Source organism: Tripterygium wilfordii, chromosome 23 (genome assembly GCF_013401445.1).
Source record: "Tripterygium wilfordii isolate XIE 37 chromosome 23, ASM1340144v1, whole genome shotgun sequence".
In the NCBI taxonomy this organism is placed as follows: domain Eukaryota; kingdom Viridiplantae; phylum Streptophyta; class Magnoliopsida; order Celastrales; family Celastraceae; genus Tripterygium; species Tripterygium wilfordii.
Window position 1 is genome coordinate 1,488,332 of NC_052254.1, and position 19,771 is coordinate 1,508,102.

General features: G+C 36.4%; 1 protein-coding gene across 1 annotated transcript; it reads left to right on the plus strand.

Annotated features, from left to right (window-relative positions):
- The first annotated feature begins 1,747 nt into the window (after positions 1-1,747).
- LOC119993282 (callose synthase 3) lies at positions 1,748-19,734 on the plus strand. The gene is made up of 42 exons (XM_038840335.1): positions 1,748-1,937; positions 2,169-2,269; positions 2,632-2,756; positions 2,883-2,976; positions 3,164-3,274; positions 3,359-3,475; positions 3,639-3,731; positions 4,501-4,592; positions 4,933-5,059; positions 5,868-6,005; positions 6,115-6,191; positions 6,287-6,377; positions 7,082-7,204; positions 7,303-7,420; positions 8,180-8,514; positions 8,665-8,717; positions 8,813-8,873; positions 9,082-9,163; positions 9,242-9,291; positions 9,386-9,472; positions 10,340-10,471; positions 10,563-10,657; positions 10,824-10,908; positions 10,987-11,147; positions 11,298-11,421; positions 11,512-11,612; positions 11,699-11,825; positions 11,950-12,101; positions 12,967-13,076; positions 13,189-13,314; positions 13,456-13,524; positions 13,609-13,798; positions 13,881-14,037; positions 15,209-15,328; positions 15,407-15,525; positions 15,616-15,699; positions 16,559-16,671; positions 16,763-16,992; positions 17,090-17,887; positions 17,977-18,027; positions 18,870-19,055; positions 19,486-19,734. The coding sequence occupies exons 1-42, from the start codon at positions 1,748-1,750 to the stop codon at positions 19,732-19,734; spliced, it is 5,844 nt and encodes a 1,947-aa protein (XP_038696263.1).
- Positions 19,735-19,771: the final 37 nt, after the last annotated feature.

Below are 19,771 nucleotides of genomic sequence, written 5' to 3' on the forward strand. Positions count from 1 at the left end.
AGGTGATGAAAAGGGAAGAGAGATGTGATGAAAAGTAAGAGAGAGATGATGAAAAGAAAGAGAGAGAAGATAAAAAGGAAGAGAGAGGTGATAAAAAATAAGAGAGATGATGAAAAAGAAGAGAGAGAAAATAAAGAAAATGAATATAGAGTGTTGGAATGTATGGAGTGTTGATGAATAGTGTAGATTGTGGGACCCAATCACCCAATTAAATTGTGCCACCTAAGAGAAATGAGAAGAGAGAGAATATAATTTAGTGAAATTTGGAGTGTGTGCACAAGTAGCACCATTGTGGATGCTCTTAACCCCGTAATAATATTTTATTACCGTAACGTCATCCCCATTTAGTTCTGCCGAATTAACTCGTAGATTAACTTAATTAGGTTATAGGGTAAAAAAGTCCACGGAATTTTGAGAAACGGCTACTTTTTCTTTACCGATTTCTGTATCCCCGCGCCACTAGGATATCGCTTTTTTGAATTTCGAACCCCCTGTCTAAAATGCCCTTGCTTTGCTAGTTTTTTTACGTTTTCATCTCCGCAGGCATCTCTTAATTTTTTGTCCATAATTCCCCTTCTCGATCGCTAAAATATCAAAATCACATCTGTCACACAAAAAAACTCAGCAAATTTACATGTAACATTTCATTCTTTTTACCAATTTTCTCAACAAAACAAGTATCTAAATACATTTTGTTATCTCAAAAAAAAAAATCACAATTACAAATGCTCTTACACACGTTACAGCTTATAGGTCGATTTGTTTATTTAACTTGTCTTTTAAAAATAAAAATTTAAAAATTTATAATTGTAACTGATTTTTCTGTTAGTGTGAAATCAAGTTGTTATATTTATGATTTATAAAGTTAAATTTAATATGATGAATTTTATTTTGGCTTAAAATGGTTGTCATTTTTTTACTGTATATGTATAATAAAAGAATACCCTTTTTTGAATTTCCCGATAATATTCCCTTCGGAAACACAGTGGCAATCTTGTTATTTTTTACAATTGTTGACCCTTTTAAGGGACGTGAACATCAATAATAAAACTCCCCATTGGTTGTGAAAAAAAGGAAACGGTAATATTGTGAAAGTTTTCCTTAATCTCCTTCTTCAGTCACTCACTGGTCACTACCCAACAAGTTTCCTATGATGTTAAGTAGCTTGGATTGGCAGCTACCCGTCTCTCTCTCCTAGGGTTTCAGGCCTCTAAATCTGTAAGCTATCCTCTCTATTCTCTCTTTAATTCATGTCTACATTGTCTGTACATCCACTCAGATGCTTGTGTGCTCATGTGTTCGGTAATGTGGATGTTTATGTAAGTTGATTGCGCTGCGTCTTTGTTGCTTTTTTCATTCTAATGCTGTTGATTTCAGATTCCGTAACTTAGATTATAGTTTTTGTTTCTGTTTGTTGATGAAGGATTTGAATGCTACTCCTCTCTATTCTTTGAATTTTTGCAGATGCCAGATTCAGTAGCTTAGCTTCTTCTCTACTGCTAATTGTGTGTTACTTTAGTCGCTCGTTGCTCTGTATCCTACTATTTATTTTCGAGTTTGTTTTCAGTATGTGAGTTGAGGATTGGCTGGGTTAGGAATTTTTGTATTTCCTTTTATATTTCACTTATTTTTTCACCATTAAATTCAGGTGCTCTGTGTTTGTTATTTTTTTCCCTGTTTTTAATATGTTTTGTAAACCAGGTAACGGAGGTGCTTGGGTACTGAAATTCTGGTTGGAGTTTAAACAATGTCGTCTCGAGCGGGGTCTGAGCAGTCTCCCCAGACGCAACGGCGGATCACACGGACACAGACTGCGGGGAATCTTGGGGAGTCCATATTTGACAGTGAAGTGGTACCATCATCCCTTGTTGAGATCGCCCCAATTCTCCGTGTGGCCAATGAAGTTGAATCGAGCAACCCACGAGTCGCTTATCTCTGTAAATATATCATATATTTGCGCTCGTTATTTTTCTCCTCATTTCCTTCAAGTTTTATTTTTCTTTACAGTTTTATTTTTATTGCTGCTGTTTACCTTTTTTTTTTAATATACTTATTCTTATCTGATTCTTGTTCCTTTTTTTTCCTCCAGCATGTAATCATAATATCAGATGGGAAAGTTGTATGATAATATTATGAAGTTTAATGTTTACATGTTTGTTTTTATCTAGGCCGATTTTATGCTTTTGAGAAGGCGCATAAATTAGATCCCACTTCTAGCGGGCGAGGTGTTCGTCAATTTAAAACTGCCCTCCTTCAACGACTTGAAAGGGTCAGTATTTATATTTGTTCTCTGTCTATATCAGCTTCTTTCTGTAATTCAGTAAAAATTTGAATTTGTTCTTAAATCATGTACCACGTTCATTTGTAACTATTAACATAAGAGATCCATAGATGGATGTTGCTGTACATTCTAGCATTGTGCTTCACTTGTGGCTAAAACAGTCTGTGATAAGTCCCGCTTTTCTAGATTTGTTGCAATGAATTTCTTGCCTTATTAGCTCTAAGGACAACAAGCATCCCTGCAATTGGAAGGTCTTAGCTCATCTGCAACTACACTTACAATCTTGCATCATTGTTGTCTCTGTTATTTGTTTTATTTACTTACCTATGGTTCTGCTCTATAATTTTCAGGAGAATGATCCAACATTAATGGGAAGGGGTAAGAAAAGTGATGCACGAGAGATGCAGACTTTTTATCAACATTACTACAAGAAATATATTCAGGCTTTGCAAAATGCTGTGGATAAAGCTGATCGGTGAGGTCTTTGAAGCATGATAATTCTCTTTGGGGTGTTTTGATATAGAAGTTTGTTCTGGACATATGTTTGGGTATTGCCTTTCTTGTTTCTATATATGACGATTATTTCTTTGCTTACAACTAGTGCACAGCTTACTAAGGCATACCAAACTGCAAATGTTCTCTTTGAGGTGTTGAAGGCAGTCAACATGAATCAGTCTATTGAAGTTGATCGTGAGGTGAGTCACTATTGTGTTTCACATTTCGGATCTCTGAGGTTGTTGTTGATTCATTGTTAGTTTGTAGCTTGGATTTGGATGTTTATCCAACTAAAATACTTACTATAATCAACTTCAGAGCTTTAATCCCTGACTCTATGATGTTTCACACACATGACATTTATTGTCTCTATCTAAATGCATATAGATATTGGAAGCCCAGGACAAAGTTGCAGAAAAGACACAGATCTATGTCCCTTACAACATCCTTCCTCTTGATCCTGATAGTGCAAATCAGGCAATAATGAGATATCCTGAGGCATGTTATCTAACTACCATTACATTTTCACTTCTACTTCAGCCTTTTCTTTTCACCATGATTCTATTCATTTATCTCATTCAGATCCAAGCAGCTGTGGTTGCACTTCGTAATACCAGGGGTCTTCCATGGCCCAAGGACTACAAAAAGAAAAAAGATGAAGACATTTTAGATTGGCTCCAAGCCATGTTTGGATTTCAGGTGAAATCGTTTTGCTCTGTTGTACTTGCTCTTTCTCAATGCTTTTTTTTGGGTATTTTAAGTTTTTAAACTTTTTATCGACATGATCCTATTAAATTGATCAATAGCCATTCACCTTTTCACTTGTCCTGACCTGTGTTCTTTATATTTACCTATTATTTAGAAGGATAATGTGGCAAATCAAAGAGAGCACTTAATCTTGTTACTTGCAAATGTGCACATACGACAATTTCCAAAGCCTGACCAACAACCCAAGGTTTGTCCTTTTCATAGATTCTTAAATGTTACAAAAATATGCAGTCTTTATTTTTCACTTGCTGCTTATAGAACAGGGACTAATTTTTTTTTTATCTGGCATAGAACAGGGACTAATTACCATTAATAAGATGTCTCTCTTCCACTTTGACAACATGATTCTGTAGTAAAGATAAAAATAGGAAATTACATGTTTGCCAAAAGCCTGTATGTGCTTCTTTTACATTGCCAAGATAAAAAGCTTGTCCGGTATTTTTAAGGCGGCTCTTTACTTTGCAAGTATTATCTGTTTGACCTGCTCTTATTTTTTTGTGTGTGAGGGCCATCTGTGTCATACTGGCATTTGCTCTCCTGAAATATGTCTGCACCTTAGACAAGTACTTGTCTTTTTATGCATGCTTGTCCGGTATTTTTAAGGCGGCTCTTTACTTTGCAAGTATTATCTGTTTGACTTGCTCTTATTTTTTTGTGTGTGAGGTTTTTTTGTGTGTGAGGGCCATCTGTGTCATACTGGCATTTGCTCTCCTGAAATATGTCTGCACCTTAGACAAGTACTTGTCTTTTTATGCATGCTTATGAGAATTGTGGCCTTTTCAAAAATGTTGAATATTCTTCAGATAACTTGTTATCTTGATTGTAACGTTAAAATTTCCTTAAAACATTGGCAGTTATTCTGCTGTTAATATTTAGTACGAAGTAAGTCTTTCAACTCACACTTCTAAGAAATTTCCTTTAATCTTTCGCTGATGATGTACTTATTTCTTGGGCAGTTGGATGATCGTGCATTGACGGAAGTGATGAAAAAACTTTTCAAGAACTACAAAAAATGGTGCAAATACTTGGATAGAAAAAGTAGTCTTTGGTAAGACTTTCATGCTATGACCTCTGATTAGCTAATGATATGGTTGAGCTCTTTATGAGCATACCAGTTGCTTAAGGTCCCTAGGGGTTGAGGCGATATTCTTTTGTTGATTTAATTCAAAAGAAGATAAGTCATAAATCGAGTGAAGTCAAATAGATATATGATGTTATTTTACATAAAATTTGACTAGAATCCAGGAAAAGGATTTCATTTGGATATTTAAACTTTAGGAATATAGTTGGGTACTTGGATTATTCCGTCTTGCCCCCTTTTCCGGCAATCTCCAAAATGAGAAGTTCCGTTTTTAATTTCAAACTTAATTTTGGCATGTGATTTGCAGGCTGCCAACCATACAGCAGGAAGTCCAACAACGTAAATTGCTATATATGGGTCTGTATCTACTTATATGGGGGGAAGCTGCGAACTTGAGATTTATGCCTGAATGTCTTTGCTATATTTATCATCATGTAAGTTTCAAGGGGTCTAATCCCGCAATTCCTTTTGTTTTGTTTTTTCATTATAGGAAGCGCAGATTAAGCTTTACGGGAACTTGCACGGTTCATAGAATTTTGCACTCAGGCTTTTTCAAGTGCTTAGAACTGAATCTCTTGTCTGCCTAGAGAACCTGTCAACTTTGTAGCTTAGACATCCTTGTAAGGCATATTAGAGTTTTTTTATTTTAATTATCAGCCTATGAAGATGTCAATATCTCTATTTTCATCAATCAGTCTTATTTGATATGGAAACTGGCATGGTTTACAACTTGAATGATTCTTTGGCGAGTACGTAGTGATCAAATTGAGTGTTTCCATTTGCCGAGCTAGAGGAACCATCTGCGAATGGAGTGGATTCTGTCAGGAAGGTTTTATGGAGAGGGCGTGCGTATTCCGTTCCCAAATATCGTCAAAAATAAAAATGATCAAAGTTGAAAATATAGACAATTGTGCTACCCAAATCCATATCCGTGTTTTCACTTTTGGAGCAATTTCACCCTTCCAGTTTCTTGGAAGGAATTTGTCCTAAAACTGACTTTTAGGGCTCTCTGTTTTTTGGTTCCCGAAAATTTTGGAGCCAGTCATAAATATATTTTTGAACTATCAGTTTTGTTTTTGAACAATAATGGAATATTATGTAATTGTCCAACTACAAAGCATTTGTTCCCATTGGTTATACGACTATATAGGGTTGTGAATTTGTTCAGAAATATTGAATGGTGAGTACTTTATGGTGCTGAATTGTTTTTTTTTAATTATTCTTAATGTTTATCTTCTTTAGATGGCGTTTGAGCTGTATGGTATGCTAGCTGGGAATGTCAGTCCCATGACAGGAGAGAATGTGAAACCTGCTTATGGAGGTGAAGATGAGGCTTTCTTGAGGAAAGTTGTTACTCCTATATACGATGTGATTGCAAGAGTACGTAAACGATGCTTTGTGACTTTGGGCCTAATAAAATCTAAATTTGATGATTCTGTTTGGTTCAAACTGCAGAATTTTTGTTATTAACTCATTACACTTTTGACAGGAAGCTGAAAGGAGCAAACGAGGAAGATCAAAGCATTCCCAGTGGAGGAACTATGACGATTTAAATGAATATTTCTGGTACATGGCTTTTAATTTTTCAAAATTTCAATTTTCTGTCTTCGGCATAGTACAAGTATGCTTTCAGTGCTTAATATATTTTTGTATTATTTCAGGTCAGTTGATTGTTTTCGACTGGGTTGGCCAATGCGTGCAGATGCTGATTTCTTTGGCCTGCCTGTTGAAATGCTCCGTGAAAAGAATGGGGTAAGCAGTCGTCAGTAGTTTCCATAGGGGGTTAGCTACCAAACTGATATGCCCTTGAAAGATACAAGTTCGTGTATGATGGGGTGATCTAATAGGTTGAACTACATGATATTTAATGTTTTTAGTTTTTGCGTCATTCCAATCTTGGTTTTTATGTTTCAGACACAGATTCACTTGACCACTGTTAGAGATCTTAGATTATTTACTTTTGCCTTTTGAATTCATTCTTCTATTATTAATGTTATGTTTTGCGTATAGTTTATTTTGTAGAAGAGGATACTCGAATATCTTTGCAACCAGTTATTACTTCTGAAAAAAATCCCAAGTACAATGACTGGCTTTTTAAAACGCCCTCTTGCAATTATTGCCATTGACATCAACGATGGTCAGTTGTATACCTTTACTGCCTTGGCAGCTAAAGTGGAAAAGCTGTTTTGATTACCCATGATGATGTGGATTGCTTACTATGCTTTATTGCCATTCGTCAGTGATTATTAGCTCTAAATTCATGAATGGACTGAATATTTGGCGCTTATGTTGTTTTGCCCTTACATCCTTTGCCATCATCTTGATTTTTATACTGCTCAATCTATGCTTCCAGAGATGTAGCTAAGGTAGACACTGGAAACTCTGTACATGTTTTGTTAGATGTATGTTCTCATCAATGGCGCTAGAAACTTATCATTGAACACATCAATATGCAGGATAGCAAGCCTGCTTTTAGAGATAGATTGGTTGGGAAAGTGAATTTTGTGGAGATACGCACTTTCTGGCATATATTTAGAAGCTTTGATCGTATGTGGAGTTTTTTAATTATCTGCTTTCAGGTACCTGTCTTTTGACATTGTAGTGCTTACTTGTTTGCCATATTTTTTTGACGTCTTTGGTTTTAATAAGGTAGTAGTGTTGGCTGATTCTTTTTTAGGCAATGATTATTGTTGCTTGGAACGGCTCTGGGCAACCAAGTGCAATCTTTGAAGCTGATGTATTCAAGAAAGTATTAAGTGTTTTTTTAACTGCTGCAATATTAAAGCTTGGCCAATGTGAGTAAAATATACTACTTTATCAAATATTTTTTCGGTTGATTACATACATCTACTGTACTAGTTAAGAAGGCAGAGGGCAGTGGGCAAAGGCTCTATAAGGGTCTAAGGTTAGTCAAGTCAGATGATTGATTGTTCAGTCCCACTTGGAGAACATATGCAATGTCTACTATCTTGTGGATTTCCATATCGATTCCAAAGTTTTATAAGGGGTATCTGGCATGTCTCACTTTTGACCCTACGCTCATTTCTCTTTGGTGCTTTAATTTGTGGTTCAATCTGTAGAACATTTATAATTTCTTTTTCGGGATTAAGGCTTTGATTACGATGACAATGATGATAGAAGATTTTAGATTTTTATAAAATTCCACAACTATTTCGATTTGGTAGAAAGTGACTATTGATACAAAGTTGAAGTTTCCATTAAAACTCATTACAAGGAACTTGTGAACTCTTAACTCCTTTTGATTCCTGGCTTGTATTTCACTTATTTTGGCAACTTGCAGGCATTCATTCATTTATATGCTTAGAATGTCCTAGACTCATTCATTCATTCATTTGCTTAGAATGTCCTAGACTTAGAAGCCAAGCTCCTTTGGACAGAGGGTTTACTTGTTTGTTGATTTATGCACTGTTATTACACTTAAAGAAACCATGGGAAAATAAACGTTTTTTTTTGGAGAGTGACTATTTCATCTTTCATATTATGGTGGTTTTCAAGTGGAAGTTCTGAAGTGTCGATATCTCTACCTTATGCAGCTGTCCTTGATGTGATCCTTAGTTGGAAAGCACAGCGAGTTATGTCGTTCAATGTTAAGTTAAGATACATCTTGAAGGTTGTTTCAGCTGCTGCGTGGGTGGTATTTTTACCAGTCACTTATGCTTATACTTGGGAGAATCCTCCAGGAATAGCTCAAACCATCAAAAGTTGGTTTGGCAGTAGTTCAAGTTCACCTTCATGGTTTATTTTGGCTATCGTAATCTACTTGTCACCAAATATGCTTGCTGCAGTATTATTTCTTTTTCCCTTCATTCGGCGATTTCTTGAGAGATCAAACTATAGGATTGTGATGTTCATGATGTGGTGGTCACAGGTGAGCTGAACAGTTTTGTGAATTTCTATTTATTATGTATTGTGCAAGTGTTTTTGTTGTAAGCATTTAAACTAAACTAGTAAGAGCTTCAGTTAATTTACTCAATCAATAGCTAATCTGTAAGCTTGGTCATATTGCTAATACTTGCAGCCACGGCTCTATGTCGGAAGGGGAATGCATGAGAGCACTCTTTCTCTGATAAAGTAAAAAATCTAAATTTTGATTATGGATTGTGTTTCTGCTCTGTAATAATATGTCTGATGTATGACATCTGATATTTCTTTGTTTGAATATCTAGGTATACAACATTTTGGGTTCTTCTGATGGTAACAAAGTTGGCATTCAGTTACTATTTAGAGGTTTGTCTTCTTTATGCTAAGTACTCTTTAAGTTGCAGTATTAGTAAGGATGGGAACCTGAAATATGGCAAAGCAAAATTGTTATGAAGTGAAAGTTGTTCCAGAAAACAAAGGTTAAATTGTTAAGTTGGCTGAAACTTTAATTATACAGTTTTAAGCTGATATCTGATTCATTTGAACTTCTTCTAATCCTAGTTTTCTTTTGCAGATAAAGCCATTAGTTGGTCCGACAAAAGCTATTATGAAAGTTCATATAACTGATTTCCAGTGGCATGAATTCTTTCCCCGTGGTAAGAAATTGGATCACACGAAAATGTGCAAGTACTTAATCATCAAACATGGTTTTTAATTTTTCCCATTCATTGCAGCTAAGAACAATATTGGCGTGGTGATTGCACTATGGGCACCAATTGTTCTTGTATGAGCTATTTCATCTCATTGCTAAATTTATTTCTATTTGTTATGCTTGTCTTAAACACTATATTAGTTCTTACTGTGCAATTTCTTTATAGGTTTATTTTATGGATACTCAGATTTGGTACGCCATATATTCCACGATATTTGGAGGAATTTATGGTGCATTTCGCCGTCTTGGAGAGGTAAGCAATTCTTTCTTCAGCATCTGCATTTACTTCCTGTTTCACAAAACTTTTTGTATGTACTACGTAGATATAGCGGTGCGGCTGTGAGGGGAATCAAAAGAATTTGAATATGTGAGGGAGTAGGAAGTGAAGAAAAAGATGTGAAATGACATGACTTGAAGTAATAGGAAAGAATATGAATTCACTAGGAGTTGATGAGGATATGATCCTAGATATAAATGAATGCAGAAACAAATATATTTAGTGGTTTCCCCGTTGATTTTCTCATGGAGTCATGTAGCCGACTGCCCACGATGAAGGGTTGGATGACGATGATATGATTAAACTTTTGCTTGATCTTCTAAACAGCTAACATTTCTTTTGTTATTGGAACAAGGTACTAGATTTCAAGTGTATAACTTGGCTTAATATGCTTGATTAGTATGGAATTTCCTGGTTACATTATCCTTTGGAGCTTCATGAAGCCTTTGCTGTTTCTTTGTTTTTAGATTAGGAAAAGTTTGAAGCTAAATTGAATTTTTTTCTTTGATTATCAGTTGTCTGTTAGTTGCGCTAACTTATTCTCATTCCAGATATGAACATTGGGAATGCTTAGATCTCGATTTCAGTCATTGCCTTCCCTTGTTCTTCTAAACAGCTAACATTTCTTTTGTTATTGGAACGTGGTACTAGATATCAAGTGGATAACTTGGCTTAATATGCTTGATTAGTATGGAATTTTCTGGTTACATTATCCTTTGGTAGCTTCATGAAGCCTTTGCTGTTTCTTTGCTTTTAGATTAGGAAAAGTTTGATGCGAAATTGATTTTTTTTTCCTTTGATTATCAATTGTCTGTTAGTTGTGCTAACTTATTCTCATTCCAGATACGAACATTGGGAATGCTTAGGTCTCGATTTCAGTCATTGCCTGGTGCTTTTAATGACCGTTTAATTCCATCTGAGAAAAGTGATTCAAAGAAGAAAGGAATCAAGGCCAGGTTTTCACGAAAATTTGAGGTGAGAATTTTCTGATATTATTGTTTCCATGATTCTATAAAATTGTTTTGGAGATCCCTTTGCTTGAAATATATTTGTTTTGTTCTTGAAGCTTCCATCTAACAATGAGAAAGCGGCTGCAAGATTTGCACAGTTGTGGAACAAAATAATTACAAGTTTTAGAGAGGAAGATCTCATAAGCAATAGGTATTTATAAGGATGCATCTATGGAGAACATATTTTTAATTCTAGTTCTTGTAGAACCTATTGTTTCCTCAAACTGGTTTCTTGTGTGGACTATATATATTCTTAATTTGAGACATATGAAATCTTCATTGATCTGACTCGTATTGTTCTGTTAATTTAATTTCAGGGAAATGGATTTGTTACTTGTTCCCTATTGGGCTGATCGTGATCTTGACCTTATGCAGTGGCCTCCTTTTTTACTTGCTAGCAAGGTTTGTTTCCTTGCACCACATTTCTTGAGAAACTTGAGAGCTTCATGTCTTGATAATTATTCTGTAACGTCTCTGTAGATCCCGATAGCATTAGACATGGCCAAGGACAGTAATGGCAAAGATAAGGAGCTGAGAAAGAGAATTGAGGCGGATGACTACATGTCATGTGCTGTATGTGAATGCTATGCTTCATTCAAAAATATCATTAATTTCTTGGTTCAAGGGGCCCGCGAAAAACAGTAAGTACTTGTGTTTGGCAAGGATTGCTGAAGAGCAAAAAGTAATATAGTTTCGCTTCAAACAAGCGTGCCTCATTTTTGTAACAGTGACTTAGATTTATCTAACCTTCATCTATGGATCGTTGTGCCTTTATTGATGGTTTTTCTCAGGGTCATTGAGTTCATATTTTCTGAAGTAGATAAACGCATAGAAGAAGGCAACCTTCTGAGTGAATACAAGATGAGTGCTCTCCCTAGCCTTTATGACCACTTTGTTAAGCTCATCAAAATTCTGGTAACATTCAAAGTCCTTGTAGGGGGTGACTGCTTATTTGAACTATGCACCGATTGATAGCCCTTATAATCTGCTTCAACTCTCTTTCAGTCAGCTAATAAACAGGAGGACAGGGATCAAGTAGTTATTCTTTTCCAAGACATGCTAGAGGTTGTGACTAGAGACATTATGATGGAGGACCAAATATCTGGGTGTGTTATCTTGATGAAATTGTTTCCCATAATATATTTGCATCCTACAGGATTTTTTCTAATTGCAGTCCATTTCCCATTATCAGTTTGGTAGATTCTAGCCATGGTGGATATGGACATGAGGGGATGATCCCCCTGGAACAACAGCTTTTTGCATCCTCTGGAGCTTTTAGGTTCCCAATTTCTCCCGTGACAGAAGCTTGGAAGGAGAAGGTGTGATTCGTCGCCGGGGATGCGCATTTTCATTAAATTCATGATACTTAATCTTGTCTTTACAATATTTATGGCTGATACTTGATCATGTATTTATAATCTTTATGGGTTATTAACTCTGCAGATTAAACGTCTTGAGCTATTGCTTACAACAAAGGAATCTGCCATGGATGTTCCATCGAACTTAGAAGCCAGGAGGCGTATTTCTTTCTTCTCAAATTCTTTATTTATGGAAATGCCTGAGGCACCTAAAGTCCGCAATATGCTTTCTTTCTCGTAAGCTTTCTTTATAGAATTTTTTTACCATGGAGTTGCATTTGTATTTCTTGCATATGTTATATCTTATAAGTAAATAATGTTTTGTAAATGATTTTCAATGTAAGTTGTGATGTATTTCATATGATAACTGCAAATAACTTCCTGTACAGTATAGGATGTGCGGTTTGTCCAGTACAATTCCTTTTATTTTTAATTCAATCTGGCAGAAAATGGTTCCCCAGGCTTAAATTTAGGTCGAGATTTTTGAAGTATGCGTAGCTGTGAATACATCTGAAAACGCTTCCCCCGCCTATTGCCATAGATATTCTATCTGTATGATGGTATCCAGGGAGGGTTCTGCAGCGTATGGGAACTGAGAATCTAATAAGACTTTCTTGTTGGTTGAAACTGGAAGGCTGTAACATTTGTGCAGGGTGGTGGGTTAGTTTTCCGTCTGGTCTTACAGTTTGTGGAGTTCTAATGTTGGAATTCCTGTTAAACAGCGAGAGTACATTGTGAAATAAGTACTTGTTTGATATATGTAATGGCGACAATTTAGATTGAGTATTGATAAAGAGAATAACCAAAAGTAGGTTGCTGAGGGAGAGAGGAAGAGATGGGTGAAAACAATCAGGGCAACCTCCATACACATGACGACTTATTATTATTAGAAACTCGTAATTATGCATAGCTCTCTACTTGATGCATATTTTTAGCCACGCCACATGCATGCCACTTCAACATTTAGCTTCTCACAAATGTCAACACTCCCTTCCAAGATGGAACATAGATATCCTCTGTGTCCATCGTGCTTAGTATGTGAACTTTCTAAAAAATTGACTTTGTTTGTGATGATTTTTCTAATGGAATCACTTTCATGTAGTGTATTGACTCCATACTACACTGAAGAGGTTCTCTTCTCTTTGAGTGAATTGGAAGCAGAAAATGAAGATGGTGTTTCAATACTCTTTTATTTGCAAAAAATCTTCCCAGGTTTTTTTTTTCTTCCCTCTTTGAACTGTTACATGTCCATGTCAAGAAAGAAATTTTTTATTGAATGTCTCATATATATTTAATCAGCTCTAACTTCCCCAATGATGTGCAGATGAGTGGACAAATTTTCTTGAGCGAGTAAACTGCAAAAATGAAGAACAACTTAAAGAAAGGGATGAATTAGAGGAAGAGCTTCGTCTATGGGCATCAAATAGGGGTCAAACTTTGACAAGAACAGGTATTCTTTTTCATGTGTTTTTATGCATGTGCCACTGTGTCAGCTGAGCTGAATCCTCTCTTCCCTCGACCTTGCCGTTTTTTCTCTATCAAATTCTTTGCTTTACATTGACTAAAATAATGTTGCAACTTTTGATGTCAGTAAGAGGTATGATGTACTATCGAAAGGCTTTGGAGCTTCAGGCTTTCCTTGATATGGCCAGGGATGAAGGTACTCTCTGTTTACATTCTGCGTTTTTCCAGTTAAATTTTTTTTGACGGTTTTTAATGTTGGTTAAATCATGTACTTGCTCAGATTTGTTGGAAGGTTATAAAGCCTTGGAATTAAATTCCGAGGATAACTCAAAAGGGGAGAGGTCACTGTTGACACAGTGTCAAGCAGTTGCTGACATGAAATTTACATATGTGGTGTCATGCCAGCTTTATGGCATTCACAAGCGCTCTGGTGATGCTCGAGCACAGGACATTCTGAGGCTTCTGACAACGTATGTGCCAATTGTGGAGTTTTTACTGAACTGCTGCCGATTGGAGAATTATGTTAATTGTGCATACCTTTCCTCCTTGCAGATACCCATCCCTCCGTGTTGCATACATCGATGAAGTTGAAGAAACCAGCAAAGACAGGTCCAAAAAAGTCAACGAAAAGGTGTATTATTCTACTCTTGTGAAGGCTGCTCTTCCAAAATCTGCCAGTTCTTCAGATCCAGTGCAAAATTTGGATCAGGTAAAGCTCAATCAGCTTTGAAGAGCACATCGCACAAATTTATTTTTCCATATCGTTAAATTGTTTTTCCTGTCCCATGTAGTTATAGGTAAGCCCCTTCTATTGTAAATCTTGTTTCAAGCAGAGGATGGGTATGATGTTTAGAATAAAATCATTTTGAAGCATTTATAATGCTTCTAATGATGCGGTGGCTTATCTTTAATTTTTCGTGAATACATTTGACATGCGAACATGTGGCCGTGGGTTAAGTTGCAGGGGTGCAACCTAGAGATCACATTCAATTCCTGGAAATAGTCTCTCCACATATCATATAGGACCCCGATCCCGCCTACTGCAAGAGTCTTGTGCACGCGAGTTGTTTATTTTTTTTAAAATTTGAATAGACATTTTACACTGCAACTGTAAGTAGTTAAGAAGATTCTAGAGGAGAACCCATTTTTGACCATTATATTTATGATACTTATTCTGAGAAAGAGGGGGGAGGAAGGAGAATGCCATCATGGATCATGATCACCCTTTCAACAGTTGGCATAAGCAATAAAAGTTCACCAATTTGAGTCTAAATTACCTGAGCCTTCACATGTTTCCTTCAGCTCTTTATCCTGCAGATGGTTGTCATACTTAGCCACTGCAGATTTGGAGTGCTCAAACTCTCTGAATGTCGTACTTGTAAAGAAATGGGTGAATATAAATACCTGGAAGTTGCAACAGCAGTGTAGATGATGACGAACCACTTTTGGTCCTTTTGGATATTAACAACAAATGCAGTTTTTGCTTCCTGCAGAATAGAGAGGACAAATGATTTCAAAGTTGGATAGAGTGCAGTTGTAGATCTTGAATGTTTTGTTTTATATATGTGAGCATGGGAAAGAGTTGTATTAGAAGACTCTCCATCCAATATTATTATGAATTATGAATTTGACTGTACTCAGTGGTACATTGAGGATAGGTGCAAATATAACAAACTTGAAGTTGCAACGGAAATGTCGATGATGAGAAAATGATTATGGAGCATGTCGCTGTTCTGTGTAATTGGTTATATGCGCGTTATTATTTTGATAAATTATTACCCGCTGTGCATTACAAATTATGGCTTGTTGCAGATGTGCCACTATTTGGCTTCAATTTAGTGATAATAACTTCCAATGATTCTCCTGCTGCCCATATGCAGGTTATCTATCGAATAAAACTTCCAGGTCCAGCGATCCTGGGTGAGGGAAAACCGGAAAATCAGAACCATGCCATTATTTTCACACGAGGAGAAGGCTTGCAAACAATAGATATGAACCAGGTATCATAAATGACGTACCTAACTAACATAATACATTCGAGCTGAACTTTAAGTTTGTTGAGATGTCTTGTTCTTTAGGATAACTATATGGAGGAAGCCCTAAAAATGAGGAACCTGCTACAAGAATTTCTTAAAAAGCATGATGGAGTGAGGTATCCTTCAATACTTGGTCTTAGGGAGCATATATTCACGGGAAGGTATTGTCTTGTAATTTGCACTATTGTCTTGTAACAATGAGCTCATTAATGGCTATGAGTTCTTGATATTTCTTTTATTTCTCGGTGCAGTGTCTCTTCTCTTGCATGGTTCATGTCAAACCAGGAGACAAGTTTTGTAACTATTGGTCAGAGACTGTTGGCCTACCCTCTGAAGTAAGTTGCTAATGCTTTAAATTTCTTGTTGTCAAAACCTTTATTTATTTTTTTGTTTGAAAATTTGCATTAGAAATGGGTACGCTCACAAACTGCACGTTGATGAACAAGTTTAAAAGAATGTATTAATTGATGATAATTCCAGCAAAGGATGCAGAAATATCAAATGTTTTAGTTAATTAGCTATAAATGCACTTTGGTTACAAAAGGTGTGTAGACTCCCTTGTATAAAACATTGTTCAAATTAAGCATTTTGTGGATTAAGTTCCTAGATGTGCATTCATGGAACAAGTTCGTTTTATGTTGTATTATCTGACATTCTGACTATAATATCCAAAGCAGTGCTTACACCATGGAAATCCATTGTGAGAAAGAAACAGGTTTTGTCCCTTGAGGGTAGAAAGAAACAAAAGGATATTTAACATTTAGTAATCTTGTTTGAATGGTATCATTGGCAACTGGATATGTATCTTGAGAGTTGAGATTCTGGTTTTCGTACTCAATTCCTTGTAATACTGTAACTTTCTGAAGGAAATTAATATCTCCAACTTGTAATGTCATCTCTTGGGGTTGCATCTTCTTGGTGCCTATTCAATAACGTTTCTTTTGTATACAATTTTTTTAAAAAACATTGATCGGTGATTCCAGAGGATTTTAGGATTTAGTGATAGGAAACTGCAAAGCAATTTATTAAAGAGGATGATCTTTTAATATAAATCACAATCACTACAAAGGGATGAAATGTTGACATCTTGGATCCTTTGGTATGTTGAGCGAGTATTATGACATTGTTGCACTTGGGTCTATACTGTGGTTGTTATGATAAATTCCTTTTGTATCTTTGTTTCCGCTAATCTAGGGTTCGTTTCCACTATGGGCATCCCGATGTTTTTGAGAGGCTCTTCCACCTCACTAGAGGAGGTGTTTCTAAAGCATCCAAGGTTATCAATTTGAGTGAAGACATATTTGCTGGTATGTGTCCGCCTTGAGATTTTCTATAAGCTCGTGTCTTCTGTGATTTTGGCTTTAAGTGGTAAGTGTTATCATTTGATTGCAAGTGCAGGGTTCAATTCTACACTTCGTGAAGGTAATGTTACTCACCATGAATACATACAAGTCGGGAAGGGCAGGGATGTGGGTCTCAATCAGATATCTATGTTTGAGGCGAAAATTGCTAATGGCAATGGAGAACAAACACTTAGTCGAGATATATACAGACTTGGTCATCGTTTCGACTTTTTCAGAATGTTGTCCTGCTATTTCACAACAATTGGTTTCTACTTCAGTACTCTGGTAAATACATAATTCTCTTCTTTTTTCAGATTCAATGTTTGTAATATCGAGTGGTGATCTGAAGATTCTTGCCATGATCTCGTTTTCTTTTTGGCAGATTACTGTCCTCACTGTGTATGTGTTCCTTTATGGCCGCCTCTATCTCGTTCTTAGTGGTCTAGAAGAAAGGTTGTATACTCAGCCAGCAATTCGGGACAATAAGCCTCTTCAAGTTGCTCTTGCTTCTCAATCTTTTGTTCAAATAGGATTTTTGATGGCCTTGCCTATGTTGATGGAAATAGGCCTGGAAAGAGGCTTCCGTACTGCACTTAGTGAATTTGTATTGATGCAGTTACAACTGGCGCCAGTTTTTTTCACATTTTCTCTTGGAACAAAAACCCACTATTACGGAAGGACATTACTTCATGGAGGTGCAAAATATAGGCCTACAGGTCGAGGGTTTGTGGTCTTTCATGCAAAGTTTGCTGACAACTATAGGCTTTACTCCCGTAGCCACTTTGTGAAGGGTATTGAAATGATGATTCTACTTCTTGTGTACCAAATTTTTGGCCAGCCTTATCGAAGTGCAGTTGCATATGTCTTGATCACTATATCTATGTGGTTTATGGTTGGAACCTGGCTGTTTGCTCCCTTCTTGTTCAATCCTTCTGGTTTTGAGTGGCAGAAGATTGTTGATGATTGGACTGACTGGAACAAGTGGATAAATAATCGGGGTGGTATAGGTGTGCCACCAGAAAAAAGTTGGGAATCTTGGTGGGAAGAAGAGCAAGAACATCTGCGTTACTCTGGGAAACGTGGTATCATAGCTGAGATATTGTTGTCTCTAAGATTCTTTATCTATCAGTATGGGCTTGTATATCATCTGAATATAGCCAAACACACCAAAAGTTTTCTGGTAAGTTTTCCTTTGCCTATCTTTTTCCTTATCTTACTAGCTACTGCCCTTTTTTATATTTTGTTTTAATAGTCTTTTTTCTGTGTTAGGTCTATGGCGTATCATGGCTGGTTATCTTCCTAATATTGTTCGTGATGAAGGTGAGCAATTGGACTTCAGTATTCATTTATTTGTCATGGCATTATTTAAAGAGCTGTTAATTAGCAATTCACTTGTAAACATGTGGCCTAGTGTTAGAGTTGTAGGGTGCAACTTGAAAGTCATAGGTTCAATTCTTTTGGAAAAGCCTTTCCACATGTTATGTGGGACCACAGAGGGAATATTGTGTACGAGTGTTATCGACCTTCTTTTTTACCAGTTAATTAGTAATTGCTCACCTCATTTAATTTTCACAACATTTTTCTCTCATTAGTGTGGTGGCATACTGGCAATCATCATTATTATTCTGTTCTTGTTTTCCCACCTGTGATGTTGAGGGTATTTGTAAATTTGAGATTATTTATTTGTGTGGAGATGAATCTGTCCAGGTCTAAATGTAGATTTGTTTTTAATATCTATATTCATGTGCTGTTGAGGTTGTTTCTGAATTAGAGATTATTTATCTTTTTTGAATTTAAATTGTCTGGACTTTAGCATAGTAACCAGGATTTGACCCACACAAGTGTTGGATACTCTTTATTCAGCAAGTGTGATCCCTGTTAGAAAGGTTAATGAAAAAAAAAAGTCCGAAATACCTATCAGGCAAGGCGAAAAAGAATTGTAAGTAACCAAGTATGCATAATCGATTATGCCATAACGCACTATTTGGCTATGGTTCTGTACTTTTGTATCTTGTCATAAATGATAACACGTCCCATTTAAGATATTGCTTCTCTTTTTTATAGTTACTATCAGAATATGTCAGTGCTCATATTTATCCGCTTAGATTTTTATGTGCATATGTTCCTTATGCTTACGATTTTACCTTATCTTCCTCTCTCAGACGGTGTCCATTGGAAGGCGAAAATTTAGTGCAAGTTTTCAACTCGTGTTCCGGCTGATCAAGGGAATGATATTCTTAACTTTTGTTTCCATTCTAGTTACATTGATTGCACTTCCACATATGACGGTCCAGGACGTCATCGTATGCATTCTAGCTTTCATGCCAACTGGTTGGGGAATGCTTCTGGTCAGTGACTTTTTCCTTGTTCTGTATTCCGCTGTTCATACTTCCACTCTCCATTCCTCCTTATCATTGCGCTTTGTCTTTTATTATTGCATAAATGCATGCCACACAGTGGAGTCTTAAACTTGGATATTAGGATCAGCTGTATTGTGAATTGTGATGCTTAAATTTCTTGATTTGGTAGCTCCGAAGCTTCTGCTTTCGTGTTCTTTTTGGCTATTCTTTCAAGTTTATTATCTGTCATGAAGAAGCACACATGTTTCATGATTGTTCACAAAGTTGTTGAACAGTTATTATATGCTCTTAAGATTTAACATATTGGTTGTCTTGTCTAGTTTCATCTCTAGCATCCATGTTAGAGAACTATTACTTAATTTCTGCACCTATACTCATGCTAATCCCCATTATTCTCTTGTTCTGGTAATTTTACCAGATTGCACAAGCTTGCAAACCTATTGTTCAGCGAGCCGGGTTTTGGGGATCTGTTCGGACCCTCGCACGAGGTTTTGAGATTGCTATGGGTTTGCTTCTCTTCACCCCAGTAGCGTTCCTGGCCTGGTTTCCATTTGTTTCCGAATTCCAGACTCGCATGCTGTTCAACCAAGCTTTCAGCAGAGGTTTGCAGATTTCTCGTATTCTGGGAGGGCAACGGAAGGATAAATCTTCCCGTAACAAGGAGTAACGTTACTGATGTCAAGGGGGCATATTAATTTTGTTTG